The following is a 27,736-nucleotide window of genomic DNA, read 5'->3' on the forward strand; positions in this document are numbered from 1 at the left end:
AAGCTCTGAAGAGATTGTAGCGATGTGGTAGGCAACATTTCCTACTCTTCGGTGTCCTTACTCTAACCCTCTCCGTACGGCCCCCAACCTCGCCACTTTCTCCTCACCCTTGCTGGCCTAGACCTATCCGGTCGTAGCAGCTGAGAGGAGCCTCCCACCAGCTGAGTAACTCACATTTCTGTGCGTCCGTGATGAATAAGTATTCCCCAAGTGATATATAGGCTGGCTCTTGTCACGTTCACTTTTCAAAGATGGAAAGTCGGCACTCGGCAATTTATGATCTCGGGGAAAGAACATTACAGGAGAAAGGAGCCAAGTGTTTTCCGTCTGAACTGCAGGCTTTGCCTGATTCAATCAATGAGGGCCTGCAGCCTGCTTTGCAGTTTGAAGTGAGTTCTGTAGCATTGCAGGCCGCCTCTCAGTGCTAAATCACAATTCTAAATGTCGGGATTTGCGGCACTGAGGTAGCTGGGAGCACATAGGCAGGAAGCAGAGGGTGTGCGCACGTGTATGTGTGTGTGTATGTGGTGTGTGTGTGTATGTGTGTGTATGTGTGTGTGTGTGTGTGGTATGTGTGTGGTATGTGTGTGTATGTGTGTCTGTGTGGTGTGTGTGTGTGTGTGTGTATGTGACAGTGTGTGGTATGTGTAAAAATGTATAGTGCGTATGTGTGTGTGTGTGTGTCTGTGTGGTATATGTGTGTATGTGTGTGTGTGTCTATTTGTGGTATGTGTGTGTGTGTCTGTGTGTGGTGTGTGTGTCTGTGTGTGGTATGTGTGTGTGTGTGTCTGTGTGGTATGTGTGTGTGGGTGTCTGTGTGGTATGTGTGTGTATGTGTGTGTATGTGTGTCTGTGTGTGGTGTGTGTCTGTGTGTGGTATGTGTGTGTGTGTGTGTCTGTGTGTGGTATGTGTGTGCATGCATATGTGCACCTGTGTGTGAAATTGTGAGGGTGAACTGGGTTCTCCTGTGTTCTAGCACGTGTTGCTCACAGCATGTGGGAATAGGAACAGAACAGCCACTTCTCTTTAGTACCGTGTAGCGATTGTGTGTGTGCACACGTCAGTGCTGTGTGCCGCAGCTTGTGTATGGGGGTCAGAGAACAAGGTGCAGAACTCTGCTCTCTCCTCCCACCGCATGGGTCTCTGGGATTGAACTCAGGCTGTCAGACTTGGCGGTTAGTGCTTTCTCTGGCTGTGCCGTCTTGGTCACCCCAGCATGGCCTCCTTTTTAGAATTTGCACATCCTCTCATCATTGCCAATCCTATCCCCCATCCTTTCAGGACCATATCTTCTCTGCAGGTAGTGTAGCCAGAGCTGAGGTGGGCTCCTCTCTTCTCTGAAATGTATTCACGCCAGCCCCTCACCCCTGGGTCCTTTCTTTAGTTTCTCACCATTCACAGCCTCTGTGCCGTTTGCCCACCATCCTCTCTGTGTGTCTGCACATGGGTGCTCATGTGTATTTGAGCATCTGTGTGTGGGTGTGTGTGGAGGTCAGACGACAGCCCCAGGAGTCATTCTTCAGGTGCTGTTCACCTTGCTTTTTGAGACAGCATCTCTCATTAGCCTTGATCTCGCCTCGTAGCCAAGGCTGGCCCTCCAGGGAGCCCCAGGGGTCCACCTGTCTCTGCCTCCCCAGCTCCAGGATTACAAATCCACACCGCAATGCCTGACTTTATTTTTAATTTAAACATGGGTTCTAGGACTTTTACTCAGTCCTCAGGGTTGCAGAATCAGCACTTAACCAACTAAGCATTCCCTCCCCTGCTCCGACCTCTGCATTCCTTCCTCTTTATTGGCTCTCGAAGGCCTAACTAAAAGCCTCGTCCCTGATACGGGCAAGATGCAGAAGTCAGCTACCCGAAGGAAAAGGAATTCCTCAACATGGGTGGAAATGGAACTGTGTCACTCGGGCCCTGACGGCCATGCAGGGCCTCGTCATGAAGCCCCAGATCTGTCCCTGCCTCCTCAGCAGAGCCGCCTTCCTCCCACAGAACGGGAAAGGTGCACACATTTGCTTTCTGTCGTTATTTTAAAACGAGTAAATCTCAGCTGAGGAGACAGCTCAGATAGTAAATTGTTGGTCACACGAACATGAAGATCTGAGTTTGGCCCCCAGAACCCATGTAAAAGAGACAGGTGTGTATGGGGGGGTGGTTACCCCAAAGCTGGAGAGGGGAAGACAAGTGGATGCCTGGGGCTACTAGTAGGTCACCCCAGCCTCTTTGAAGTGTTCCAGGCCAGTAAGACTCTGCTTCAATCGGGTACATGGCTCTTGAGGAACGACAACTGAGACAAGCCTCTGCACACACACACACACACACACACACACACACACACACACACACACACACACACACACGCACGGGGTAATACCAAATTTGGCCAGGAAGATGACCCTGCAGGCAAGAGCACTCGCCATCAAGCCTGACGACCTACATTTGATCCCTGGGGTCCCCATGGTGGGAGGAAAGAGCCAGCTTCCATCAAAGTTGGAATGTCGACTTGTTATTATAAAGCTGTTTCACCCCGGAAATAGGTAATCACAGGAATGACCTTATGTTTGGGAAGCGTGTTTTGGATTCCAGATACCTGCTTTCACAGATACCTGCTTTCCAATTGGGCATGCATCCCAATACGCAGGACCAGCCTCTTGCTTGGCTTTAGAAGAACTACACTGTGTAATCCAGACAGAACGAGGCCTTTGGGGGATGTACAGCTTTCTTAAACCGATCAGTGTCACACACTGCTGTGTGAGGAAAGACGGAAATATGTGAAGGGGACTATTCTGTCTGCCTGTGGGGACACTGTGGGGACATGCCTGCCCATAGGGGACATGATTCTATGAGGGCTGGTGAATGAGGGCGATTAGTATCCTGTAGGAGTGAAGGGAAGTTGTTCTCATGGGCTCTGAGCAAATATGGCAGAGGTTACATAAACTCAAGTCCCTGCCTCACAGCAGCTGTGTGTGTGTTTGCATGTGTGCAGGTGCATGTATGTGTACGTGCAGCCATGTATGTATGCGGGGCCATAGACTGGCATCTGGGGTCCTCCTTGGTCAATTTACCTTATATATTGAGGCAGGCTCTCAGTTGAACCCAGAGTTCGCTGATCTGGACAGCCACTTTTCCCACCTTCCAAGGGCTAGAATTGCATGAGACTGTGTAGCTGCCCGACATTTCTGTGGCTGCTGGAGATTCAAACGCCAGTCTTTACTCTTTTGCTGCAAGCCCTTTATCCCCTGAGCTAGCCCCCGAGTCCTCACCAGCCCTCACAACGCCCTTCGTTTCATAATCTTTGAGAGCATGGTTCCTTAAAGAAGCAGTAACCCACGGGGCATAAGGCCCCATGTGACATCCTGGAATGGTGGTGTATATCTTGGTATCCACCCGACAGGAGGATCAGGAGTTCGGGGCCAGACTGGGACACATATCAAGTTTAAGGTGACTTATGTGGTAACAGTAGAAAGGACAGAGCCTGTTTGATATAATTTGGACCCTTCGAGGTGTTACAAAGTCACTTGTCATCTTTATAGGGCATTCGGGGTGGACAGCAAAATAATTGCATGTCCGAAGATGTAGGAAGGAAGGATTAATTACCTTTCTCTCCTGACATGCATTTGGGTGGAGAAGTGTCTCTTTAAGTTGTTTCTAGGTGAGGGATTAGCATGGTGGTGTCTTTCTCCTCTCTTGTGTACGGAGATTGTCGGGCACTTTGAGGCCAAACCCACTCATGCCTGCCTAGGAATGTGAGTGTGTACTTGGTAAGAGGTCACAGCACTAATTCTCCATCATGAGATCCCACATTTCCACTCAGCAGTAACCCAGCCTTATCTGAACTTCTGTTTGGCCTCTCTGCCTTATCCCTGTTTGTGGATATTAAGTGGGCTGATATTCTGGGGTTTCTGGGGCTCGGTAGTCTGACAGGCATAAATAGTGCCACCTAGCATCTGTTTCTCAGGGTGTGAGTCATCAAGGGGCTTCTGTCCTAACTTCTTTCTGTTGCTTTGATAAAGCACGCCAACTGAAAGCAACGTGGGGAAGAAAGGGTTTGTCAGCCTACCACTGAAGGAGGGCAGGGCAGAAACTCCAGGCAGCAGCCTAAAGCACAAACCATGAAGGGACACTGCTTGATGGCTTGCTGACTGGGGCCCTCCTACATCAGTTAAGACAAGCTACTTCTTCACAGACATTCACAGACCAACCTGATAAAAGACTATTACTCGACTGAGACTCTCTCTCTCTCTCTCTGTCTCTCTCTCTCTCTCTCTCTCTCTCTCTCTCTGTCTCTCTCTCTCTCTGTCTCTCTCTCTGTCTCTCTCTCTCTCTCTCTCTCTCTCTCTCTCTCTCTCTCTCTCTCTCTCTCTCTCTCTCTCTCTCTCTCTCGTGATCCTAGGGTGTATCGACCGTTAATACTGATACTCATTTACTAACACAGGCCAACATGGTTCCTCCAGCATAGTTTTTTCATTCATCATAAAGGGTGTTTGGTTTTCCTTGTCTTGCTGGCTTCTCTAAAGAGCTCTAAGATTTCTGCTCCTTCCTCCACCAGGCCAGTGAGTGGTGCAGATCCGCCCCCTTCCACACACAAGGGTGCAGCCCTGGCTGATTTCACAGCATGTCTTAGGTGGGTGTGGCTGAAGAAAGCAGAGTGTAGAGAAATGAACGTTTTAGTGACTTACATGGACACTGTCTCCTTGGCTTTTCCAGTCTTGCTTCTGCCCTTGGCTTCTGGCCCCTTCATGGGCCTTGAGGGCCTGGTTGCCTTGCTTCAGCAGGCCTGCCTCCCCCTTCCCGACTATTCAGATCCGGGTTTTAATAGCCTATGCTGACCAAGTTGACTTTGAATTTCTCATCTCCCTGACAGTTCTACACTGCCATGCCTGGCTTACTGGGTACTGGGGATTGAACCCAGGGCTTCGTGCATGCTAGGCAAACGCTCTCCCGCTAAGCTACACCTGCAGTTCCCCCCTTTCATCTGCAACTCTGATTCTCCAATGCCTTGTAACCCCAAATCCACAGTCTGGCTTGGGGGGGCATGGGTACCCGAAGCCTCTTACAGTGTGCAAGGCTGCCCCTGTTCACCAGTGTGCACTAATATACGGTGCCAGTTGCATCCAGACTGACCCTGGCTCAGAAAGGAGTCTGTCAATAAATTTCTCCCCTCGAGGAAAGCAGTCATCTTAGCTCAGCTGGACTTGCTACTAGAAGAAAGAAAAGAGGAGGAGGAAGAAGAGGAGGAGGAAGAGGAGGAGGAGGAGAAGGAGGAGGAGGAGGAGGAGGAGGAAGAGGAGGAGGAAGAGGAGGAGGAAGAGGAGGAGGAGAAACCTAGCTTTGGTTTTACCTTTCTTTTTACAGTGAAGTTCTTTCTAAAGTTGTCTCTCAGTGGTTGCCACTTTCAACAGCCCCTCCCTCTGACCGCCTCAGTGTTAACCTAGATACAATCTAACTGTCTTCAACGGTTCAAGCTGCCTGCAGTTGGCAGGGGAACGGAGGGTTTTTAAAAACTTTTGCAAGACCTGGAGCTCAGCTAACCCATCTAGGAAGCCCTGGATTGGATCCCAGCACTTTATATAGCGGGAATGCTGGCACAGGCCTATCGTCCTAACACTGCACAGGTGGAGACAGGAGGGTCTGGAGTTCAACGCTATCCACGGCTACATAAGGAGTGGAGACTAGCCTGGGCTATTAACTACATTAATCAGCTCTAGCTGGGAAACTTGTAGGGAGTCAGAGGTGAAAACTGTTGCAACCCTTACCTCTAGAGGGGCTACTGTGTGACTCTGCTGGGAGATTAAACAAGAAACCCAACTTACTAACATTTGTTCCTTTAAAAAGCCCTTTTCACCCTGTAGATAATGTCCTATGGCTCCTTAGTTTTTTAGCAATTTTTTTAACAAGGTCTTACCGTGTCACCCTGGCTACCTGGAACTCCCAGGGATGCACCTGCCTCTACCTCCCAAGTGCTAAGATTAAAGGCATTTTGCGTGTCACCATCCCCGGCTTTCCTGCCCTTCATGGCCTCTAACAGTGTATTCCAGCTATGTTCCCATGTCCACACAACGCCTGTGGCCATCCGCGAAGCTGCAAAGCTCTTATCGGTCCATAACTTCCTGGCTTGTGGAAATGGCTCCCACTCTATTAAACCTGAGTGATTTAATCAGGTGCCAGGAGAGTCGAGGTGTCCCATTTCCCGACACAAGTTGTCCTTGTGCAACTCTTTCTTCTACATAGAAACTTTCCGGCAACCAAACATAGGTAAACTCCAAGTAACGCACGCAGCAGCTTGGTAAACAACAGACTGTGCTGAGTTAAGAAGGATGCTCCCCACCACTGTGCCAGGTCTTCTGTGCCCCTCACCCAGAGAACCAGCAGAGAACATGTATCCGAGCTGGACCTGGTGGTTCAAGCCTCTGGGAGGCCTAGGCAGGAGGATGGCTGGGAGTTTCAGATCAGCCTGGAGCCTTGTTCAAAACAAAGCATCAGAGAAACAGCTAACAAAATGTTATCCCCTCCAAAAACTAATGCAGAAGAATGAACTTCGTTGCTGTCCCTTTAGGAGAGAAACAGTATCTTGTTTTTAATTTATATTTTTATAGTTATGAATAAAGTTTTATGCCTACTTTCACATATTTACTAACCGCTGACTTTGTTCGTTTTCTAGCTTTTTAAAGTCTATTTATTTATTTGGCAGTACTGGGGCTCGAACCCCAAGTCTCAGAGCTCCGGCCACAGGGCTTGTCTTTGAACTCCTTTGTACTCTTTCCCATTGGGTTGTCTGTTACATTCTGGTTGATCTTTTCTAAGAATTCCTTTAATTGTCTTAAAAAGTATTCTATTATGTGTGTGTTTTGCTTGCACGAATGGCTGTGTACTCTGTGTATGCATGGTGCTAGGGAGGCCAGAAGGGGGCGCCAGATGCCCTAGAACCAGAGTTACAGACCATTTTGAGCTGCTGTGCTGAGCTGGGAATTGAACTCAGGTCCTCTGGAAGAGCTGCTAGTGCTCTTAACACTGAGCCATCTCTCTGCACTTTAGGGCAGTTAGTGAGGATAATTAGAGCTGCCTCACAGATTTTCCCCTTGAAAATTTTACTGAGCAAAGAGTTTGAGAGCAGGGCAAAGCAGCAGAGAACAGGCCTGGGCCAGCTTTTAAAGCAGAGGACCTGCAGGCCTCGCTTGGGTTTAATGATAGTGAGGTAACATGCAGAAGTATGAATCGTTGTAATTACTCTCTTCCATTGTTCACGTTTGAATAAATGGCAGAGAAACCTTCTGAATATCCTCATCACTGGGACCTAGAGAAACAGACACATGTGATGATGCGAATTACAAAGCAGAGAAAATGCCTGCCGTTCAAGACAAACAGCACTGAACAGGAGTCAGAACTTAGAGTCAGGATGGCCATTATTGGGGTTGTTTTGCTTAAGGTTGCTTTCTTTTTCTTTCTTTCTTTTTTTTTCCTCCCCCTACCCTGCTCTGCAAAACCCTGGAGCTAGGGAGCTCTGGAGACAGCGCAGTGGGCAAAGTGCTTGTGTAAGCCTGGGAACCTGCATTCAGAGTTCTATTATGCAGGCAGAGAGCTGAGCGTGGCAGCTCAGGGCCCTAGTAACCTGGGAAGTCAGGGACGGGTGGCTCCCTGGGGGGGGCGGGGCATCCAGCCTGTAAAATGAGCTTTAGGTTTACTGTGAGAGGCTCTGACTCATAAAGAGAGGTGGAGACTGAGAGCGTGAGATACTTGACATATGTGATATATGGGCACTGGTAAGCACATACATGTGTGTATGTACAGGCATAAGTACACAGACATACAGACATAAGTGCACATACACATACCACACCCCCACACATACATACCACATATCCACACACATACACCACATACACACATACCACATATAGACACACACACAGACAGATACCACACACACACACACACCACATACACACACACCACACACACATCACACACACACACACCACACATACCACACACACACCACATACAACCACACACACATACCACATACAAACACACATATACCATACATAGACACACACATACCATACACAAATACATATAGACACACACATACCACACACAGACAGACACATAGGCACACATACAAACACATATACACAAACACAGATACACACATACCACACATAGACACACTCACCACACACCAACACACATAGACACATACACATACCACACACACACCACACACATACCATACACAAACACATACAGACTCATAACATGCGTACACACACACACACACACACACACACACACACACACACTTGCACATACACACACACTCCTCTGAAGTTTATTTCCCCTTCAGAGCTTTCTCCTTGGTTTGTTAATGTTTCTGGAAAAATGGATGAGAAACTAGGGCAGGAGGCTTGCCAAGAGTTTTCAAGGCCAGCTTGCACTACACAGTGAGTTCCAGACCAGCCAAAGAACACAGAAAGCAAAGGAGAGAAGATGGAAAATAGAGAGGGAGGAGGAGGAGAACGGAAAGGAGAGGAAGGAAAGACGGAAGGAAAGACACGCGGAACCAGTCTGGTTACAGTGCGGCCATCTTTAAGAAATGGACAGTCAAGGGGTTGGGGGTTTAGCTCAGTGGTAGAGCGCTTGCCTAGGAAGCGCAAGGCCCTGGGTTCGATCCCCAGCTCCAGAAAAAAAGAACCAAAAAAAAAAAAAAAAAGAAATGGACAGTCACCTGCATTTGGTCCTCTGTGCCTGTGGTGCACGGTCAGTCCTCTACTGCAGGAGGCATTGGCGGTCCCACCTCTTGAAGCAGGATTTACATTTACTTGACTTTGCTCCTCTGAGGCCAGGCTACCCCTAGTGTGTATACACAGCCCTCCTGGTGGTGACCATGTTCTGGGAGAATGTTCTCCAGGAAGGGTTCCTTATGATCCTTCCTTGTTTCACTGGTCAGGACTGTGTCCCGGTTGACCTGAGAACAGTACATGCCTTCCGCTTTTAGTGACTTGTAAATCTCTTTTGTGTGGGTTGTGGGGCTGCTGGGTATCTCCTTGCACCCTCCCTCCCTTTGCACTGGGAAGGTCTGGTGGGAAATCCCAGCAGAAGGGCCTGCCATGCCTGGATAGAAGGTCAGAGCAGATTGGTCACCTGGAATAGACAACCCACGCTTCCCTGTCTAATAAGATTGTTTTCCTCAATTGCTATGGGGTCAAGTGAAATTTCTAGAACCTGGCCTAATGTTGAAGAAACAGTTTACTGACTTGTGTGCCTATGGGAAACCGCTTCTTTCTGGCTCGCCTTAGGATGGGGCACAGAGCCAGGCCCTGGAAGGTTACTTGGGACCAGGTTTGAACTATCACTTCAGTCACACTCTTACAGGGGACCAGGATTAGACAGCCCGATGCCTTTATCCTCAGCTCCTCAATGCCTGTGTTGTGAGGCAAGAATCCCCTGCTCTTCCTAACACAGGATGTGCAAGGCTGGGCGGGGGTGGGGCAAGGCTGCGGTGCACTGGATCTGGAGATGGTTTTGCAAGGTGAAAAGTTCGAGGTTCCACAGTGATGTCAGTGTGGCTCGTATCACGGACATGGACTTACATATAAAGTGATAACATTTGTCAGACCCCACAGAATTGTGTGCTGAGATCTGTCTGCAGTCCCAGGCACCGAACAGATAATCCCACTTCCCTTAGAAGAACAAAAACTCAGACGAGCACAGACAATCACTGCACCTCTGTGCTCCAGCCCGCACGTCTGTGTTTGCAGAAGAAAGAGCATGGGCCCTGGCTTAGTCCGTCCTTCAGTCCTTCCTTCCCCTCCTCCCCATCCCCCTTGTATAGCAGGCTCTCCTATAGCCCAAGGCATAGCTAAGGACAGACTTGAATATTCCGCCTCTGCCTCCTGAATGCTGAGATTCCAGAAGCTATCACACCCAGCATGGCTGTCACTGATGCAGGAGTCTGGGTGGCGGGGGTGGGATTGGGGGTGTCACACACTGATTGTTCCTCCCTGCCATGTAGAGCTTCTGCTGTTACTCTAGTCCTCCGCTTTGCATGGCGCCCGCTCCTGGCCCTGCCCACTGTAGTGGCCATGCTCATAGCTTCCTGATTTGTGGGTGAAGCCAGGCAATTTAGCAATTGGCAGGAGTGCGTCTGAAAGAATCACACACCCGGCCTTCAGTCCCAGTCTCTCGTGCCTGCTTAATGACAAAGGCGACTCGCGTGGGCAGGGTTGGAAGGAATCACCCAACACAAGGCAGAAGTCCATGCTCATTTTGCCTGTGGCTGAAGAGAGACAGCACCATGCCCCATGCACCCAGGGTTACACAGGACAGAGCCAATCCTAAGTGGTAGAGTTCCTGTGTGAACTCTGAGGCACCTGCCCCTTTGGGGTAGTTTTCCTTTCCTGAACTATTTCGTACCAGCCTACTTCTCAGGTGGGGCATTTGTGAAATTGCCTTTTGTGTTCGGGATTTGATATCACAGCCATCTTCTCCATTTGATACACATAGCTCAGTTGTGGGGCTCACCTGTTGTTAAGGTTGCATCGTGACGTGGGAGCTGATCTTGCAGAGAAATGATGGTGGACAGAGTGGAAATGAATCAGGGAGACTTAACCCTATGGCAACTCGCCGGCACGTAGATGTGTGTCCTTCTAAACAAGTGGTTCTCAATCTGTAGGTCCAGACCCCTTCGAGGTTAAGTGACCCTGTTATACAGGGTTCACCCAAGGCCATCTGAAAGCACGGGTGTTTACATCATGATTCATAACGAGAAAAAAATTAGTTACGAAGCAGCAATGAAAATAATTTATGGTCGGGGTTCACCACACCCTGAGGAATTGTGTTAAAAGGGTCGCAGCACTAGGAAGGGTGAGAGGCACTGTTCTAGAGAGAGCCGCTGGCCACCTGGGCCTTAAGCCACTCTGGAACTGGTTATTTTTAAGAACATTTTTATTACATTGTCCTTATCTTGTGTGTGAGAGCCCAGAAGGGACATATGCTGTGGCACACGAGTGGAGGTCAGGGAACAGCTGGAAGGCGATTTTACCCTTCCAGCATGTGGGTTCTGGGGAGTAAATCAGGTGGTCATGCTTAGCGGTGGGTGCCTTTACCTGGGGAGGCCAGCTGGCCCTTATCGAGTGTGTGTGTGTGTGTGTGTGTGTGTGTGTGTGTGTGTGTGTTGTATGGACATGCATGTATACATGTTTAATGTGTATGGGTGCACATGTGGGGGCCTGTTGGTGGGTGTGCTGTATGGGCATGTGTGCATGTATGACCGAATGGGTGCACAGGCGTGTGCGTGCGTGTGTGTGTGTGTGTGTGTGTGTGTCTGTGTGTGTGCGCGCGTGCGTGTGTAGGTACAGTCCAGTAGTCATGCTGGATGTCTTCCTTTATTACTATTCTGGTGGCCTCACTGAGCCCGGAACCCACTGTTTCAGTTAGATGGGCTGGCCAGTGAGCCTCCAGGACACGTCTGTCTCCCACCCCCCAGAGCTGGGGTCACACGCACTGCCATGCCCAGCTTTATCATGGGTTCTGGGGATCCAAACTCTGATCCTCATGTCGTGTGGCCAGAACTTTACTGACGGAGCCATCTCTGAAGGTCCAAATTCTCTTTATTTTGAGGTACAAGGAATGGACTCCAAGGCCTTGCACGGGCTCAGCAAATGCTCTACTCTGGAACAACATCCCCACATTTATTTAATGTGATTTTAATTGCCAATTGCCACAACACTAGACAACGAGAGTCTATAAAGTGTCATGACAAATGAATGTGGATCTTTCTCGGGACCCTTGAGGATGTGTCTGGGATTCCAATAGTCACCAGAATCTGTGGATGTTTGTGTCTTATACAAAATTTCCTAATCTTGGCATGTGTCATACTTCAGCCCATCTGATTTTTGCAGGATTACTTGCAAACTTTGTTTTGGAACTGACTTCTGTTTGTTTTTATGTGTATGGGTGTCCTGCCTACATACTTCTGTGTGTCGCATGTGAAGGCCGGAAGAGCATGTTGGAGCCCATGGCACTGCAGCTAAAGATGGTTGATAGTCACTATGTGGGTGCTGGGAATTGAACCTGGGTCCTCTGGAAGAGCAGCTGGGCTCTTAAACACTGAGCCATCTCTCCAGCCCCTGCAGAATTACTTTTAATACCTAATAGAGTGTCAGTGCCCTGCTAATAGCAGTTACACTGTACTTTAGGGACAACTGGCAATAGTTCAGTGTAATGCAGCTGCATTCTGCCCCTTAGCACTTCATTCTCAATTGTTTGCACGAATGGGGAACTGAGGCTGGGGAAATCTTTTCTGGACCATGGTCAGTGTGGGCAGCAGGAAATTGGGGTGAGAAATTGAGGTGGGGGAGGTATCCTATGCTAAGTGAACATCTTCCTTTAGCACCCCTAAGGGTGTGTGTGAGGGATTGAATTCAGGGCCTTCTGAATTCACCCTATCACCAAGACACATTTCCAACCTCAAAATAAGTTAAAAGAAAGAAAGAAAGAAAAGAAAAGAAAGAAAGAAAAGAAAAAGACCGGTAATTAGTTCAGTGGCAAAGGTGCTTACCAGCACAAGGCTGTATGTTCAATCTGCAGTGTCAGTGTATGCATGTAGGAGCTCATGCTTGCATGAGTGTGCCTGTGCACACGCACACACACATGCACACACACACGAACGCACATGTACACACACATGTACACACATGCACATGCACACACGCACACACGTGTGAACACACATGTGCACACATGCACACGCATGCACAGGTATACATACACGCACACACACTTTTAAATAAAATGCCATGCAAAAGGTGACTAAGTTAAGGCAGTACCAGTTCAGTACTGGCTGTGCTCCGGAAGAAGGTTTGTTGGGAAGCCCTGTGCAGCATTGATACTCAGAAGCTCTCCCACCCTGTGAGGGTCCTCATGTTTCTCCTCTCCTGGGGTTGCCAGTGCTAAAGACTCCTCCTGTTTGCCTTGTGGCCCCTGCCTCCTGCATGCTGGCTGCATTCTTTGTACTGCTCTGGGGCGCTGGCCTCCCCTTCTCCTGGTATTGCTGGGACATAACCTTCCTTTGGTTTTCTTTACTCTTGATTCTTTTTGGTTCCCCTCTCAAACATAAAAATGGCTGGACTCTAGTTTCCCAGAAGCCATGAAATGAGAAAAAGAGTTCTTATTAATGTCCCTTACCCCATGTTTTTAAAGTGACAGCTGAACTCTGCTGGTATAATTGTCCCTGGCTGTGTTGACCGATGCCACATGTTCCCCCCCAGCCCCCACTCCCAGCCCCGCCCCTCAGGAGTGCCGTCTTCCCGCCTTCCAGGGTGTGTTTTATTGAAAATTAACCTTTCTGCAGGTCGGCCCCTTTGCTTGGGAAGAGCACCTCTCCTTCCAGTCTATGCGAGCCAAGTGTGGTAAATGTGTGTGTATGTGTGGTTAGCCCAAGAAAGCCAGCTCAGCCCCTGCAAGGCAGCACCATGATTGTGACGTCAGCAAGCAGCCCAAACCAGCATCTCCAGGATGGCAGTGGGGACCAGCCTGCTGTGTGACACGCTGTCCTCTCACCCATTCAGCACTAGAGCCCGGCCTCTCCATCTGGGTCTCCGTCACTGGAACATCGTCACCGAACCTACCTCCACATGGCAGGATAAGAGCCCCTACATACGGTGGTGCCTGCTGAGGCGAGCGGGTCGTCTGGTTCTGGAAGAGACTCCACAGAGAGCTGTACATGTGCAGGAGCCTTCAGCTGCTGCCCTGCATCAGGGCAAAGGAGCCACAGTCAGGCAAGACTCAACTGAAGAAGTGGACACACCTGCCTGTGGCATGCTCCTGCCTGGAGCAGGCACCCTTCCTCTCGCTGCACAGAAAGTCCTTCTGCCGAAAAACCATGGCCTACTTGTGGCGAACTAGACCCAAGTGTCAAAGAGGGTCTTCCAGAAGACAGAGCTCACCTGTGCTAAGCGTGGAGAGGACAGTAGGTCACCAGGAGCGACTCTTTCTTTCTTTCTTTCTTTTGCTTTCATATGACAAAGCTTTGTGACCCTGTGTCTTCAGCTTTCCCCGAGCATGTGACAGGGAATGCTTGCACCTGCTCTTCCTGGGATTTAAGTGACCGGTTGAGGAATGGAGGAGGAGGGAGCCCGGTGATGACGGCTAGGCTGTGGCCTGATCTTGCACGACTGGCAAGAAGGGATGTGACTGGCATAGGCGTGGGGCGGCTTCTCTTCCCATGCCGCTGCACTGGTTTTTGTGACATTTGGCTGTCTGAGGGGGTTCTTGGGATGGAGATGCGGCTTTTGGTGAGGGTACCCTGGAGGATTATGCAATGGTGTGGTAATTTGGCTAAATACACTGTGACTGGAAAATCACGGGTCACGAAAGTACTAAATCCCTGGTTTGGTGGATTCTGTAAATTAGGTCAACAATGACAGCATGTTATCGGAACAGAGGAAGCCATGAGTCCGGTGTAGTAGGGTACACCTGTGATCCCAGCACTCAGGGGCGGGGTGGAGATGAAAGGATCAGAAGGCCACACTCAGCTACAGAGAGAGTCTGAGGCCAACCTGGGCTGATGAATGGCTTTGGCAGACTGAGGCACCCTGTCAGACAGCGGCCTGAAAAGCTAGGTGCTGAACCGGATAGTTCTCCACCACAGTGCCTCATTGGATTCCTGGAGCTAAGGCTCCTGGGCAGGCAGGGAGGAAATGGTCCATTCAAATCCGTGGCACAGACCCCATCATGGAGGGCCAGGTCTGATACGGGAAGGGCAAGGTTGCTAAGCAAGCATCATCCGAGGAAGGGACCGCTTGGAAACTCTTCCCCAAACCACCCCCAAACTGTAGCTAGTTACGTTTCTGTGTTGCCTAAAACAGATTCACATACACACAAGAATCCCTTGTCTGAAGCTCACTTTGTGTTAAAGAATGGTCAGAGATGAAGAGTTCCTGTTGTCTTCTAGCTTTGGCTGCTGACGGGAGACCTCTCATAGGCCCACTGCTCTCTCATGGATGGGAAGGTGTGGGCGGCCATATCCACAGACGGTTCAGCTGCCTTTGGTTGGTCTATTCCTGCTAGGAACCATCTCTTATTCACTGTCCCTGTTGATCCTTTGGGGACTGAGGTCAGTCAAAAGGCATGGACTCTATGAAAGTTCGAGAAGTATGTGGGGTCTTACTTCAGAAAAACTGCTTAGGCACAGGTGTGTGTGTGTGTGTGTGTGTGTGTGTGTGTGTGTGTGTGTCTGCGTGGGTTGCATGGTGTACATGCATGTGTGTGTGCTATATGGTGTATATGTGTGTGTTCATGTATGTGCTGCATGATGTGCATGGATGTGTATGTGCTGCATGATGTATATGTGTATGTGTATATGTGTGTGTATGTGTGTATGTATATATGTGTGTGGGGTGCACTTTGCTGTATGGTGTGCATGCGTGTATGTGTGTGTGTACTATATGGTGTATATGTGTATGTGTGTTTTTGTTTGTGCTGCATGATGTGTGTACATGTGTCTATGTGTGCTTCATGGTATACATGCATGTATATATGTGTGTGTGTGCTTGTGCTGCATGATGTGTGTGTGTTGCATGGTGTGTGTATGTATGTGCTGCATGGTGTATATGTGTGTGTGTTTGTGCTGCCTGATGTGCATGTGTATGTGCTGCATGGTGTATATGTGTGTGTGTTTGTGCTGCCTGATGTGCATGTGTATGTGCTGCATGATGTGTGTGTGTGTGTGTGTGTGTGTGTGTGTGTGTGTGCATGTGTGCTGCATGGTGTACATGCATGTGTGGGGTATCCACAGAGGCCAGAGGAAGGCATCCTCTGTCACACTTCACCTTAATTGTCCTTTGACTGGGGGGTCTCTCCCTGAACCCGAAGTTCCTATCTCTTGCTAGACTGGCCAGCAAGTCTTAGTAGTCTCTTCTCTCTGCCCTTCTCAGTGCTGGGATCACAGGTATCTGAGGGTTATGCTTGCCTTGCCGTTGAGTGGTCTCTCCACCTCCCTTTTGAACAGGGGCTCCTGTGTTCCAGGCTGAGGATGACCTTAAACTTGTGACTGATCCTCCACCTCAGGAGTGCTGGGTTTACCAACACGCACCACCATGCTCATTACCGGGGGTCAAACTCAGGGCGTTGTATGTAGTAGGCAAGCATTTTACCAATTGAGCTACCTCCCCAGTCCCCATACGCTTAGGAGTCTTGGTGTGGGGACTGATAGACCACCAGGGAATGTCCCCAAAGCCCCGGTTGCCTCTGTCATTCATTGGATCTGTGCCTGTCTTTCCTCTGGAGTCACCTGTAGCACCATGGGCCCCAGTATGCATGTCTGGTAGAACTATTGAGTCATAATTTTTGTTTTTATTTCTTTAAAAATCTTACTTTCCCACTTCTCTTTAAAAACATGTTTTAATTCAATTTCACTGTCTAGCTGGTGTATATTCTTATAGCTTGGCTCCTTTGCACGGATCTCTGGGGGAAGGTCGTCTTGGGTTGTGTCACGCTCCTTGGCTGGCTGTTCCAAGTCCATCTCTGACTTCCGCTTTCACCAAGATGGGGAATCACTGCTATGCCCCTTCAAACACTTGGAGTTCGTTGCTATTGCTTTGTGGGTGAGGATTGAAGGTGTAAGCACAAGGGAAGCAGGTGTTACCGCAGGGGGATGACAGGGTGTGATGAGCTATGGAGTCCTGTACTGAGATCAAGTGACAGTTGTCAGTGTCTTTGACTTTGTTTCTCCTCAATGTCTCATGTAGCCTAGGCTACCCTCAGGATTGCTAAGGATGACTTGGCTCTTCTGATCCTCCTGCCTCTACCTCCCAAGCGTTGGCCTTACGCTTTTGATATGGTGCTTGGGGGTCAAACCTGGGCTGTGTGCATGTTAGGTAAGCCCTGCACTAATTAGGCCACAACCTTGGCTTAGTCATTATGGGCAACCGTCTGTTTGCTATCCATGTTGAAAACTGTTCCGCAGGGCCTTGCCCTGCAGGACGAAGGATTTGAGCCTTTGTTCTCCATGCACAGCCTGGATCTTCAAAGCCTCCATTCCCGGTGGTGTCTGTGAGCAGCAAGTGCTTCACGGACACAGACAGATGGTGTTCACATCACCGCTTAACCAGCTCAGTGGTCCCCACGCCTCCTCCTACCCCAAATACTGGCCCACACAGAGGGATTGAGTTCCAGTGTGGGTGGAACCAACATTAGTGAATGAAATCAGGTATAGAGAGGTGTGGGGGAAGGGAGGAGGGAAGGAAGGAGGAGGAAGCAGTCACACTCTGTAGCTTAGACTGGGTTTAAACTCATAGCAATCCTCCTGCCCCAGCCTCCCAAGTATTGGGATTATAGGTGTGAACGGCCACACCGTCCTGACTTCTTTTGTTAAACACTGGTCATGTGTGTGCTCTGGTGTGCGTGCTCCGGCCGACCAGCCTGGTTACCAGTCGTTCTGTGACTACTCTGCCCACACCTGTTGCTGCTGTTCCTACTGTTACAGAGCAGGCTCTCAGAACTCTCAGAAGCTCCGAGAGACAGCGAATAGCGATGGGTCCTTGTTTGAGGTTAGGGCAACATTTGCTAAGCCTCTGTGCCAGTGAGAGGAGGTCACCCCGTGTTTCCCTGGGCCTCCTCCTCACCCAGAGTTCTGACCTGGGATAAGTCCATCCCGGTCCCTCCCGCCATCACTGCCCATCACTGTGAATGTATTGAGTAGCTTCAGATCCTGCCTGGGGGCCTGCAGTGTGGAGCTGATGCAGGAGGAGCTAGAGACGCCTGTGTTCCGAATACGGTCAATACTGTTGCGCGTCAGTACCATTGAATGGTAGGTAGGCTCTTGCAGAAGACGCCTGGCTACTGGGAGGTTGAAACAATCTGGATTTGATTTTAAGGTAGCTCAGACAGCACAGGGCCAGGGTTGGCCCGGCACAAAGGCTTCCCACACCAAGCCACGGTGTGTTCAGTCTGCGGGTTTTGAGAGTGTCTGGGATCAGATGGTTCAGCGACTACACAGCCATCTTCGTTGACCCCGTTTCATCGATTTCAATTCCTTTCCTCCCAAAGCAAAATACCCAGCCGTTCCCTTCTCCCACCTGCCCTGGGGACTTGGCACAAGTAGGGAGATGACTGCTCCCTGGGCACTCCAGAGTGAGTATCGTATTTCCCTTGACAGTGGGAGGGATGCAGGCCCTGGGTAAGTGACTTCAGCAGTGTCAGGTTGGAATTGGGAGCTCACAGGGAGCACAGCACCCATGGGACACTGGCCTGGAACCCGGAAGCGAGAGAGTGAAAAGGCAGAGAGAGGTGATGGAAGGGGGCGTGGCCCATGAACCTCAGGGCTCTCTGTTCAGACTCCTAGTGCCACATCCTGGGTAGCCAGTCACACCAGACAGGAAGCAGGGGTCAGGTAGGCAAAGCTGGAGGGAACGGAAAGCAAGCTTGGGGCCTCCAGCTATAGGCTAGGATCCCACCCACCTCTTCCAACCGCCCCTTGTAAAATCTCAGCAGCCTCCACTGCGGCTGCTCCCTCTGAGCATTCTTGGCTAACATGGGATAGATGAAGGATCCTTGGTTACTCCTGAACATTCTAGCAAAGCAACTTGTCAGAGATGCCCTGTAACACGAATGAGGAGAGCCCTGAAGAACAGGGTGTGGTAGGACTTAACCCCGGGGTGTCACAGGAACATCCCCTGCCTTACTTAGAGGAAACGAAGGACCACCTGGAAGTTGTCAATAGCAAATTCTATTTAACTGAAATTTGAAAATATCTAGTCCAACTGGGAAGGAGCACCAGGGTTCCCTCTGGAGCACGGGGACCGGATGGTGGTGGTGGTGGGGACAGCCAGCACATACATGTGTGTTTGCCTGGACAGCCGCAGCCCATTAATCACTGGTGCCCTGTGTACACAAGGAGCGTATTTAAATGTAAGATGCTCTGTCTAACGAGAATAATAAATCATTGGTTTTTGCAAGGTCACGTGAGCAGATTTGTGTCTTTTCATACTTCATGTCTCTGAGTCTTTCTACTTCTTGATGGTAAGCTTGCCAAGCCTGCTCTGTTGTTCATCGTTGGATAGAAACCTAGAATGTTTGCTTGTGGCATTTAAGGAGGGGCCTTGAAAATGTGGGCTGGTGGAACAGGTTGGTGGAACCCCAGAAATGATGCAGAGCAAAGCTAGATGTAGTTGCACCCTAGAAAGGCAACTTGTCAGAGATGCCTACAGATCCCCGCCTTGTACAGTGTTATCTTGATGATTTTCTGTGCCATATGAGGAACTCAGTGACCGAGTTAGCCAATCAGCGCTGCCAAGAAGACCGGGGCAGAGGCCAGCATGGCCTTCCCCCTTGGCTGTGAAGTTTCAGCATGCTTCCTACAGCTTCGTTTTTTTAATCTCTTCATGCCAGTTCCGAGAGCTCTTTAGCCTGACAGGGCGACCCTTATCGATTTGAGTGGAAACTGTCTCAGAGTAAAAATTTCCAGAAATAAAGCAGTTTTAAAATTCCAAGGAGACTCCACTTTTATTGATAAATACTAAAAAAATATGCATTACACATAAAGTGTACAGGATATGTAAGTCCATAGGCCATGTCTGGCAGTGGGGAAGATTGGGCCAGGGGTCACATATGTGTACTGTGCAAGTTGGCAGGGCCATCCAGCCTTTGACATTGTGACAGGAGGCTGTCGTCCACAAAGTTCCCTTCACAGCCCTGCAATTAAGTCACCAAAATTAATAAATAAATTAATGTTTGGAAATCAAGAGTTAATGGGAAGGCTCAGTGGGTGAAGGCGCTTGCCTCCAAGCCTGCCGCCCTGAGTTCTAGTCCCAGATCACACATGGTAGAAGTGAAAAAACTGACCCTTGCACATTGTCTTCTGATCATCACACCTGTGCTGTGTCACATCACACACATGATCATTTTTAATCACAAAAATATGCTCGAAGCAGTCATATGTATAGCTATGCTTTCTGCATACACGTGTACAGTAGCCACGGACACGGATGATGGCTTATTAAAAAGCACTCATGATTATTGTCTATTTTCAAAATCACGGACGGCCCTCCCAGCACAGGAGGCCTAAACCCTGAAGTGGGGTGGGTTGGGGTGTGTCGTAAGGGAGGTGCAGTGACCGCAGCACAGGGGCTGACCCTCCAGAGGCTCAGCCTCTGCCCGGCCAGCAGGATCGCCTTACAGAGACACGGCCAGGGACAGCTCTGGCTTTGCGTGGTCACCGTTAAGCCAGAGGTTTGAGCATCCCATTGGACTGCGCTTCCTGCTTCTGAGGGACCAGCTGATGACTTTGAATGGTTTTATTTCAGCCAGACTCAGGCCCTGAACTGGTTTTGTCCGAGGAAGAACAGAGTGATCACGAGGACAAGGGAGAGGCGGAGCCGGGCACCGTGGAGGACCAGCACAGTGTAATCCTCCATCTTATCTCACAGCTCAAGCTGGGCATGGACTTAACCAAGGTAGGCTGATGGGTCTGGCTGATGGGGCTGACGGGGCTGATGGGCCTGGCTGATGGGGCTGATGGGGCTGAAGGGCTGCTGCCCTCTCTGGCTGCAGACTTCTCTGCTCCCTGTTCCCTCGCTGTGTCGAGGTGGGAACCCAGACTAGGAAAGCCAGCATGCACTTCTAGGGAGCATATTTTACAAATATCCGGAAAGGACACACAGATACCTCATACCTCAACACACACACACACACACACACACACACACACACACACATACACACACACTCACACTCACACTCACACACACACACACACACCTCATACCACACACACATCTCATATGCACTAAAACACAGGTACTTCTCATGTCATATACAGGCACATACATGTTTATATACCGCACACATAGACATCTCAAACCACATCACAGCCCCATATGAGAGAGAGGGAGTTCCATGTAGCCCAGGCTGAGCTTATACTCCTGTTTGTAGCCAAGGTTGGCCTTGAACTCGTGACTATCCTACTTCCTCCACCTCCTGGGACTGTAGTGAATGCCACCACTTCTGGCCTTTCTTTGTCTCTCTCCCTTCTTTCTGTCTTCCTGGTTCTCTTGAGAGAGGACTTTGATGCGTATTATCAAGTCCACTCTTACATCCTGGGCTCAAGCCACGCTCCTGTCTTGGGTCCCACGGCTCTGGCTGTGGGTGTGCACCACCACCTCCATCTAGGAAAGCCATTTTAGATGACTTCTCATTCAGTACAGAGCCCTCATTTGGCTCCCCAGACCTACTGTGTGCTTGCTGCTTGCTCTCCAGGGCAGTGTCCTAGACACTGGAGTAGCCTGCAGAGGTCAGAGGTCATTGTGACATCACAGCCATGGAGAGAAACCCAGAAGGAAAAAGTGTCTGCCTGGCCTTGAGGCCTTCTGAAGGCCGCCATTAACCTTCACAAGTCTGTAAGGGGTGGAGACTTTGTTGGTGACCCCAAACCCATAGGTGGGCAAAAGAGTCATGGCCCTGCAGGCACCCAGAGTTCTTCCTGAGTGCATCTAGGAAGCCCAGTGTCCCCAGCCACGCATGTCCTCTTGACACCTCACCCCTCACCACAGCTGTCACCTCAGTCTGAAGGCAAGTGGGAAGACAGCTCTCCAAGTGAACTGAATGTTGCCTGGAGTCAAGGGGCACGGAGAGGTGATGGGAGAGTCTGGCTTACAGGTTTGGCTTATGTAAGGATCATAGTGCTACTCTTGGGGTGGGGTGGGGTCATAGGGATGGGAGGTGGTATGCAGAGGGCCTCGCCTAAAGCTAGACACTGAGTGGTTGTGTCTCATTCTCGACTCTGTAAAATGCCTCAGTGTGTTGCTGGGCTCTGTGGCGTGGCTGAAGAACAATGAACAGAGAGACAGGGCAGCCGACGCAGGGTACCATCCCACTCGGAAGATCAGCCAGGGCGCTGTGAACATAAGCCTTCTTATCTTAAAACCAAGGGCTTTTTCTTATTAAGACTGGGCCTCACTGTAGCCCAGGCTGCCCTTGAACTTGCCACATATAAACAAGGATAGCCACTCACTGTATAGCCAAGGGTAACTGGATTTCTGATACTCTCACCTCTAAGTCCTGAGTGTAGGGATTACAGGAGTGTGTCACCATTCCTGGTGGATGCAGTTAATGGGGAATCGAACCCAGGGCTTTGTGTACACTAGGCAAACTACCTCCCCAGCTCAGAAAGTTGCCTTGAAATGCTCCCAGGGGTTTCAGTATAGGTGCTTGGCATCCTGGGTGACTGCTACTTTAAACGGGGCCCACACTCAGCCCCCCAAGTACCTCATTTCCTCCTCCTCCCGCAGCGCATGGCTGACCCTGCCTCTCTGCCATTGAGTAAGGTCTGCTCAGCACTGTGTTCCTGCTCTAATCTCAGCTTCTTGCTGAACAGATCTGTTGAAGACACTTGGCTTTTTAAATAGCCGCCTGTCTTTGGTGGTCACTCGAGACCCTGAGGTGACGCCCCAGTTAATGCTGAGGGCGTGTAGGTGGCAAGGTCCCCGAGAGCCATCTAAAATCCTCGTGTTTCCAAATTGCGGGTCTCAACCTACCAGTGGGTTGTAAAACCAATCCAGTGGGTCAGACAGAGTCGTTTTTAAGACGTGAACTATGACAGAAAATATCGGAGTATGGTAGCACACTTGGATGTCAGTTCTGTTGTGCTGGGTCACAGTGCAAAACGTTCTCATGGCGGATCACGCCTTTATAATGGCTTGCAGAATTCAGGGCTGGAATCGTGGATAGGATGATAGAAGGGACCGAGAAACTGAAATTGCTCAGGTCCAACATGGAATGGCCCAGAAGCCCGGTGGGAGCTGACGGTCAGCTGACCACCCAGGAGGCGCTGTGTAGGGCTCTTGTCTGGAGCTGTGAAGTTTGCATTATTATTTTATTAGCTTATGATTGCATTTCCAGAGCCATGGTCTAATCCTGAAACTGCAGACAGTGCCTTTATCTAATGCCCAGTGGGTTACTTGGAAGGAGAATGGAAAATTAATTTCAAACTCTTCCCATCTAACAAAATACTATGTTGAGTGATTTTTGTAATAGCCCAGGCACCATAAGAAGGGGGTAGGAAATCTAATCAGCTCTGTTGGGTAAGTAAAGAAACAGGGAGAGACTGGGAGGATGGCACCCCCCATCCCCACATATATGTACATATGTATTTATGTGCTATATATAAATAAATATATATGCATATATATACATGCATACAGGTGTGTGTATGTGTATATGTATGCATACATGTATGTATGCATGCACACATGTATGTATGTGTGTACATATATTTCCGGTGCTAGGAAGGCAGAGGTAGATCCCTGGGGTTGCAAACCAGACGACCTAGCTTAGTTGGTCAGTTCTAGTGAGAGACCCTGTCTCAGAAAGCCAGATGGCTGATGCTGAAGGAATGGTTCCCAAAGTTGTCCCCTGGCTTCCACATGCACACGCACATATGTGCACATCACTCATATACATATGTGCATTTGCACATACATACAAAACACACATACAAAAAATGAAAAGGGGGGGAGGGGAGAAAAGGAAAAAGTACTTGCCCACTATCCCACATGCACCCTGGTAGCCCCAGGCCCCTTCACTTCTTGGGGTCACACTGGGCGTTCTCTCCAGTCTGAAAATAGAGCATCAGGTGGCTGGCCCCTGAGGTTTTGGACTGATGGGTGTTTGAGGGAAAAATACACCTGTTCCCAGCATCTCTCACAGGAGTCTGGTGTGCTCCCTGCAGGAGGCGGAGGGACTGTCACTCTTTCTGCCTGTCCTCTGCCCTCCTGGCTATGTGATCACCCACATCAGATTTCTAAGGCCCAGACTAGGGAGCAGCTACTCCTCGATCGGCGAAACCCTCGGCGTAGTTAATTGTCCTCTGAATCCCCAGCACAGGCCTCCTTTCTTCCTTTCTTTCTCTTTCTTTCTTTCTCTCTCTTTCTTTCTTTCTTTCTTTCTTCCTTCCTTCCTTCCTTCCTTCCTTCCTTTCTTTCTTTCTTTCTTTCTTTCTTTCTTTCTTTCTTTCTTTCTTTCTTTCTTTCTTTCTAACTTCCCCCAAAGTAGTTCACTGTCTTAATTATGTTAATGGGGGGAAGGCCGTCTTTATCGATGGCTCCATAAATCTGCAGCCCGACTGCTTGAAGGCCGGTCAGTACGAATCGCTGGGCCATCACTCATCCTGTCAGAGGCAGACAGCCCAATTAGGGCTCATGCACTTCTTGGCTCCATATCTCTGGTGTCCATCCCCCAAGAAGCACTTGATGAACTGACTTGTTTAGAAACACACACACACACACACACACACACACACACACACACACACACACACACACGGAGAAGAGAAAAGAAAGACGAGCCTCTACCCCCGCCCACCCCAAGAAAGGCTGAGTGAGAGAAGGGAATGAGATCAAACCGGAGATCAGTTGTAGTGAAAAGTCTTGGAAGGAATGTTCTGGACAGGTTTTGGAGACAGTCTGGTGGTGAGCTTCTCAAGTCCTAGCGGTACCCCAGCAAAAGGTGAGAGAGGAGAGCCACAGCGGAGTTATCTGACAGGACACAGACCTGGTTGGTTGGACCTCGTGATGGCCGTGTACCCTAATCATCAAGTGTGATAGTTAGGAACTGTCAGCCTGACAGACCTGAGACACCCAGGAACCAGCTTCTGAGCATGTCTGTAAGGGATGACTTAGACTGGGTCACTGAGATGACACCGCTCCCTGGGCTGGAGTGTCCCTGTGTGGCTCTCTGTGTCACTCATGGCTGCTCCCATTTCTCCTCCACTCGCCTCCATGAGGGTTCCAGCTGCTAAAACCTACGGCTCTAATGCCCAGATGTGTTGCCCCCTCAGGGCTGTGATCCACACCTGACAAGAAAGAACCTAGGAAATCCGGGCTCATAGTTTAAAAGGGACACAGCATGTCACTGTGGGGAAGGCAGGATGAGGCAGCTGGCCACATCAGGCAGGAAGCTGAGAGAGATGAATGCTGGTCCTCAACTCCAGTTCTCACTGTGGTTCAGTCTCAGACCTGAGCCCACGGAATGGTGCCACTTAGCATGCAGGGAGGATCTCCCCTCTTCTGTTGAATGTTTTTAGAAACTCCCTCAAAGAGTATCTAGTATACAAGGTGGGGTATCTAGAGGTGTGTGTCTGCTGGATGATTCTTAAATTAATTCAAATTGACAAGGAGGATTCATCATTTCAGAGCCCCTGAGTGATTCAGGAGGGCTAGGGAGAAAGGACTGTTGGGACATTTGCTCGAGTGGTCTTACCTGCCTGGTCCCACAGAGCTCAGCAGATGTTGTCACCTGACTCTGCAGACACACAGACCGTGAGGAAGGGGCTGTCCCAAGGCTGAGCATAGAGTGCACGCCTGGCCAGAGACGTCCTTAGACAGCTGGACTCTCAGTTTGGTGGAGTCACGGCTGAAAGAGCATTGGGAAATCCGCCTTGACTTGCTTAGTTGTCATTGATGATGATTTTCTTCTTCCTGCGTTTGCCTGGATAGCAGATAGATACAAAAATGCAAATCAGCCCTTTATCATCTAGAGACAAGTTAACATTCTGAGGCTTTGAATGGATTTACTTGGATTGTGTTCCGTGCTTGATTTTATATCTTGCTGCTGCTTTTTACACGGCTTTTAATGACAGATAAATGATATTAAGAGCTGTCTGCTAAACCGTGCATCCCTGGTGGGGTTAGCTTCCTCTGATTCCCTACGAGAAACCACTACACTTTGAAGACACATCTGCCTGCTTTTTCTCTCCTGGACATCTTTTCTTTTGTATCCAAATCACTTGCGAGAGTTTTTTTTTTTTTTTTTTTTAGAAAGCCCAGTGTGCAGGGCTGGATAGATGGCTCAGCTGCGAAGAGCAGAGGCTGGTCTTGCAGATTCCCTTCCCTGCACCCTAGTGGCTCACAGCCCCTTATAATGCCTATCCCAGGGGATCTGACGCCCTCTGCTGGCTTCCACAGACACCTGCACTCACGTGTGCACACGTGCAGACACATAATTAAACATAAAATCAACTTGTTTTTTCTTTTAAAGGGAAACCTGGCATAGAGCTATAGTTACAGAGCTGTAAACCTAGGTGATATTCAGGTTATTGTATACCCTTGGTGGTCTGCCAGCTTTGAAACCCCACGAGTCCATGGGGGAAGGAGCCGGGCAAGGCTGTCAGTGGCAAAGAGAGAGGCATGGCTCCAAGCTCATGTAGGTAGCATCCTGAGGAGAGGCGCCTCAATCTCTTACAGGGCCTCAAATTGGGAGCCACAGAAAGGAATTCCATGATGACCCATCGTGGAGCAGATTGAGAGTTTATGGCTAGATTTTAATATAGATTTTGAGCAGTAGGGTTTGAAAGAACGAGAGGCTCTCAGAGAGTTAAGCGTGACTGAGATAGTGGGTGTGGGCTCTGCAAAGAGTCACCCATTCTTTCTCTCATAATGGGAACATAGCTCAAACTTTGTGATGAAAAGATTATCACGTTTATTTATTTTTGCACGGCCACCGCGTGTGTAAAACCAAAGAACAACTTTTGGGAGTCAGCTCTTGCCTTCTACCATGTAGGACTCGGAAGTTGAACTCAGGGAGCCAGGCTTGGCAGTTCCTGCCTTAACCTGCCTAGCTGAGCCCTCTCACCATGAGGAAGTTAATGAGTGTAGGAGCGGGTTGAGGCAAGGCAGGCAGGATTACAACTAACAAGGGAAAAGTTCAGATTCCAGGGATGCAGGAAGTTTCACCCTCACCATCAACAAAGTTAGTAGTCATAATTGTGCTCGTGAGGATCCCAATAAATACCTGGGACCGGAGTGAAGCCTCGTGCTGGGCCCTTAGCCTCTGTGCTGGCTGACAGCGTACTCCGCAGCTTGTGGGAACTGTGTTCTTGGAGTCTTAAACCTCAGCCACCAAGAGGCTTTAGCCACTCTCCATGCCAAGGGCCCCCTTCCCTTCCATGTTCTCTCAACTCTCTCAAGCTAGTCCAGGCTAGAGAAAGCACTGCTTTGCAGCTCAGTGGGTGGGCCCTGAGGCTTGACACAGAGTTATTTTGTGAGGACAGCAGGAGGTGTCACTGTCTTGGCATCCCCAGCTCAGATGACCTGGTCAGCGGGTTGGGGTTGTGCAGGCCTAGAATGACCACTGGATTCCCTTTGGACCAACCTGCCTTCCCTTTGCGCGTGCGCCTTGGTAACAGACCAGCGGCTGCCCCAGCCATCGCCTTTCAGATGGTCATGTGACTTCGGTCCTCCTCCTCACATCCTGGTTTCCCAAGGCTCCGCCTGGCATAGCAACTCCACATGTACCTATGCCATTCCTCTCCCCCTGGGCGCCTCTGTGACATTTGCTAGCAAATGTGCCTCATCGCTAGCCTCTGCCAGGATTGCGATGGCTACACACACCACTCCGATACCGTCCCCACTTAGACACTCTTGGTCTGCCTGGCTTCTGGGACCAACACGACACACAAACCTGGGTTGACCTAACCCTTTTGGCTTGTCACTGATGCAGGAATTTCCATCAAGGGCCACATGCTCTGGCTTGGGCCTCTAGCTCTTACTCTGCAGTGGCTGCAGCCCCTCCCACCGGCTCTCACAAGCCCTGGCTGCAGCCCCTCCCACCGGCTCTCACAAGCCCTGTTGCCTTGTGTCCCTGGTGCAGGTGGTGCTCCCCACATTCATTCTGGAGAAGCGGTCCTTGCTGGAGATGTATGCAGACTTTATGGCACACCCTGACCTGCTGCTGGCCATC

At 49.8% G+C, this 27,736-nt stretch overlaps 1 protein-coding gene across 2 annotated transcripts in view; it reads left to right on the forward strand.

The window, feature by feature from the left end:
* Positions 1–27,736, forward strand: part of Osbpl10 (oxysterol binding protein like 10) — a 247,782-nt gene that overhangs the window by 204,417 nt on the left and 15,629 nt on the right. For both annotated transcript variants that reach the window (XM_032911026.1, XM_032911025.1), the window contains 2 exons: positions 20,308–20,457; positions 27,647–27,736. The exon at positions 27,647–27,736 is cut by the window's right edge and continues 391 nt beyond it. In XM_032911026.1, coding sequence (XP_032766917.1) covers positions 20,308–20,457; positions 27,647–27,736 — 240 coding nt within the window. The remainder of the gene's footprint in view (positions 1–20,307; positions 20,458–27,646) is intronic.

The sequence above is a fragment of the Rattus rattus genome, chromosome 8 (genome assembly GCF_011064425.1).
Source record: "Rattus rattus isolate New Zealand chromosome 8, Rrattus_CSIRO_v1, whole genome shotgun sequence".
In the NCBI taxonomy this organism is placed as follows: domain Eukaryota; kingdom Metazoa; phylum Chordata; class Mammalia; order Rodentia; family Muridae; genus Rattus; species Rattus rattus.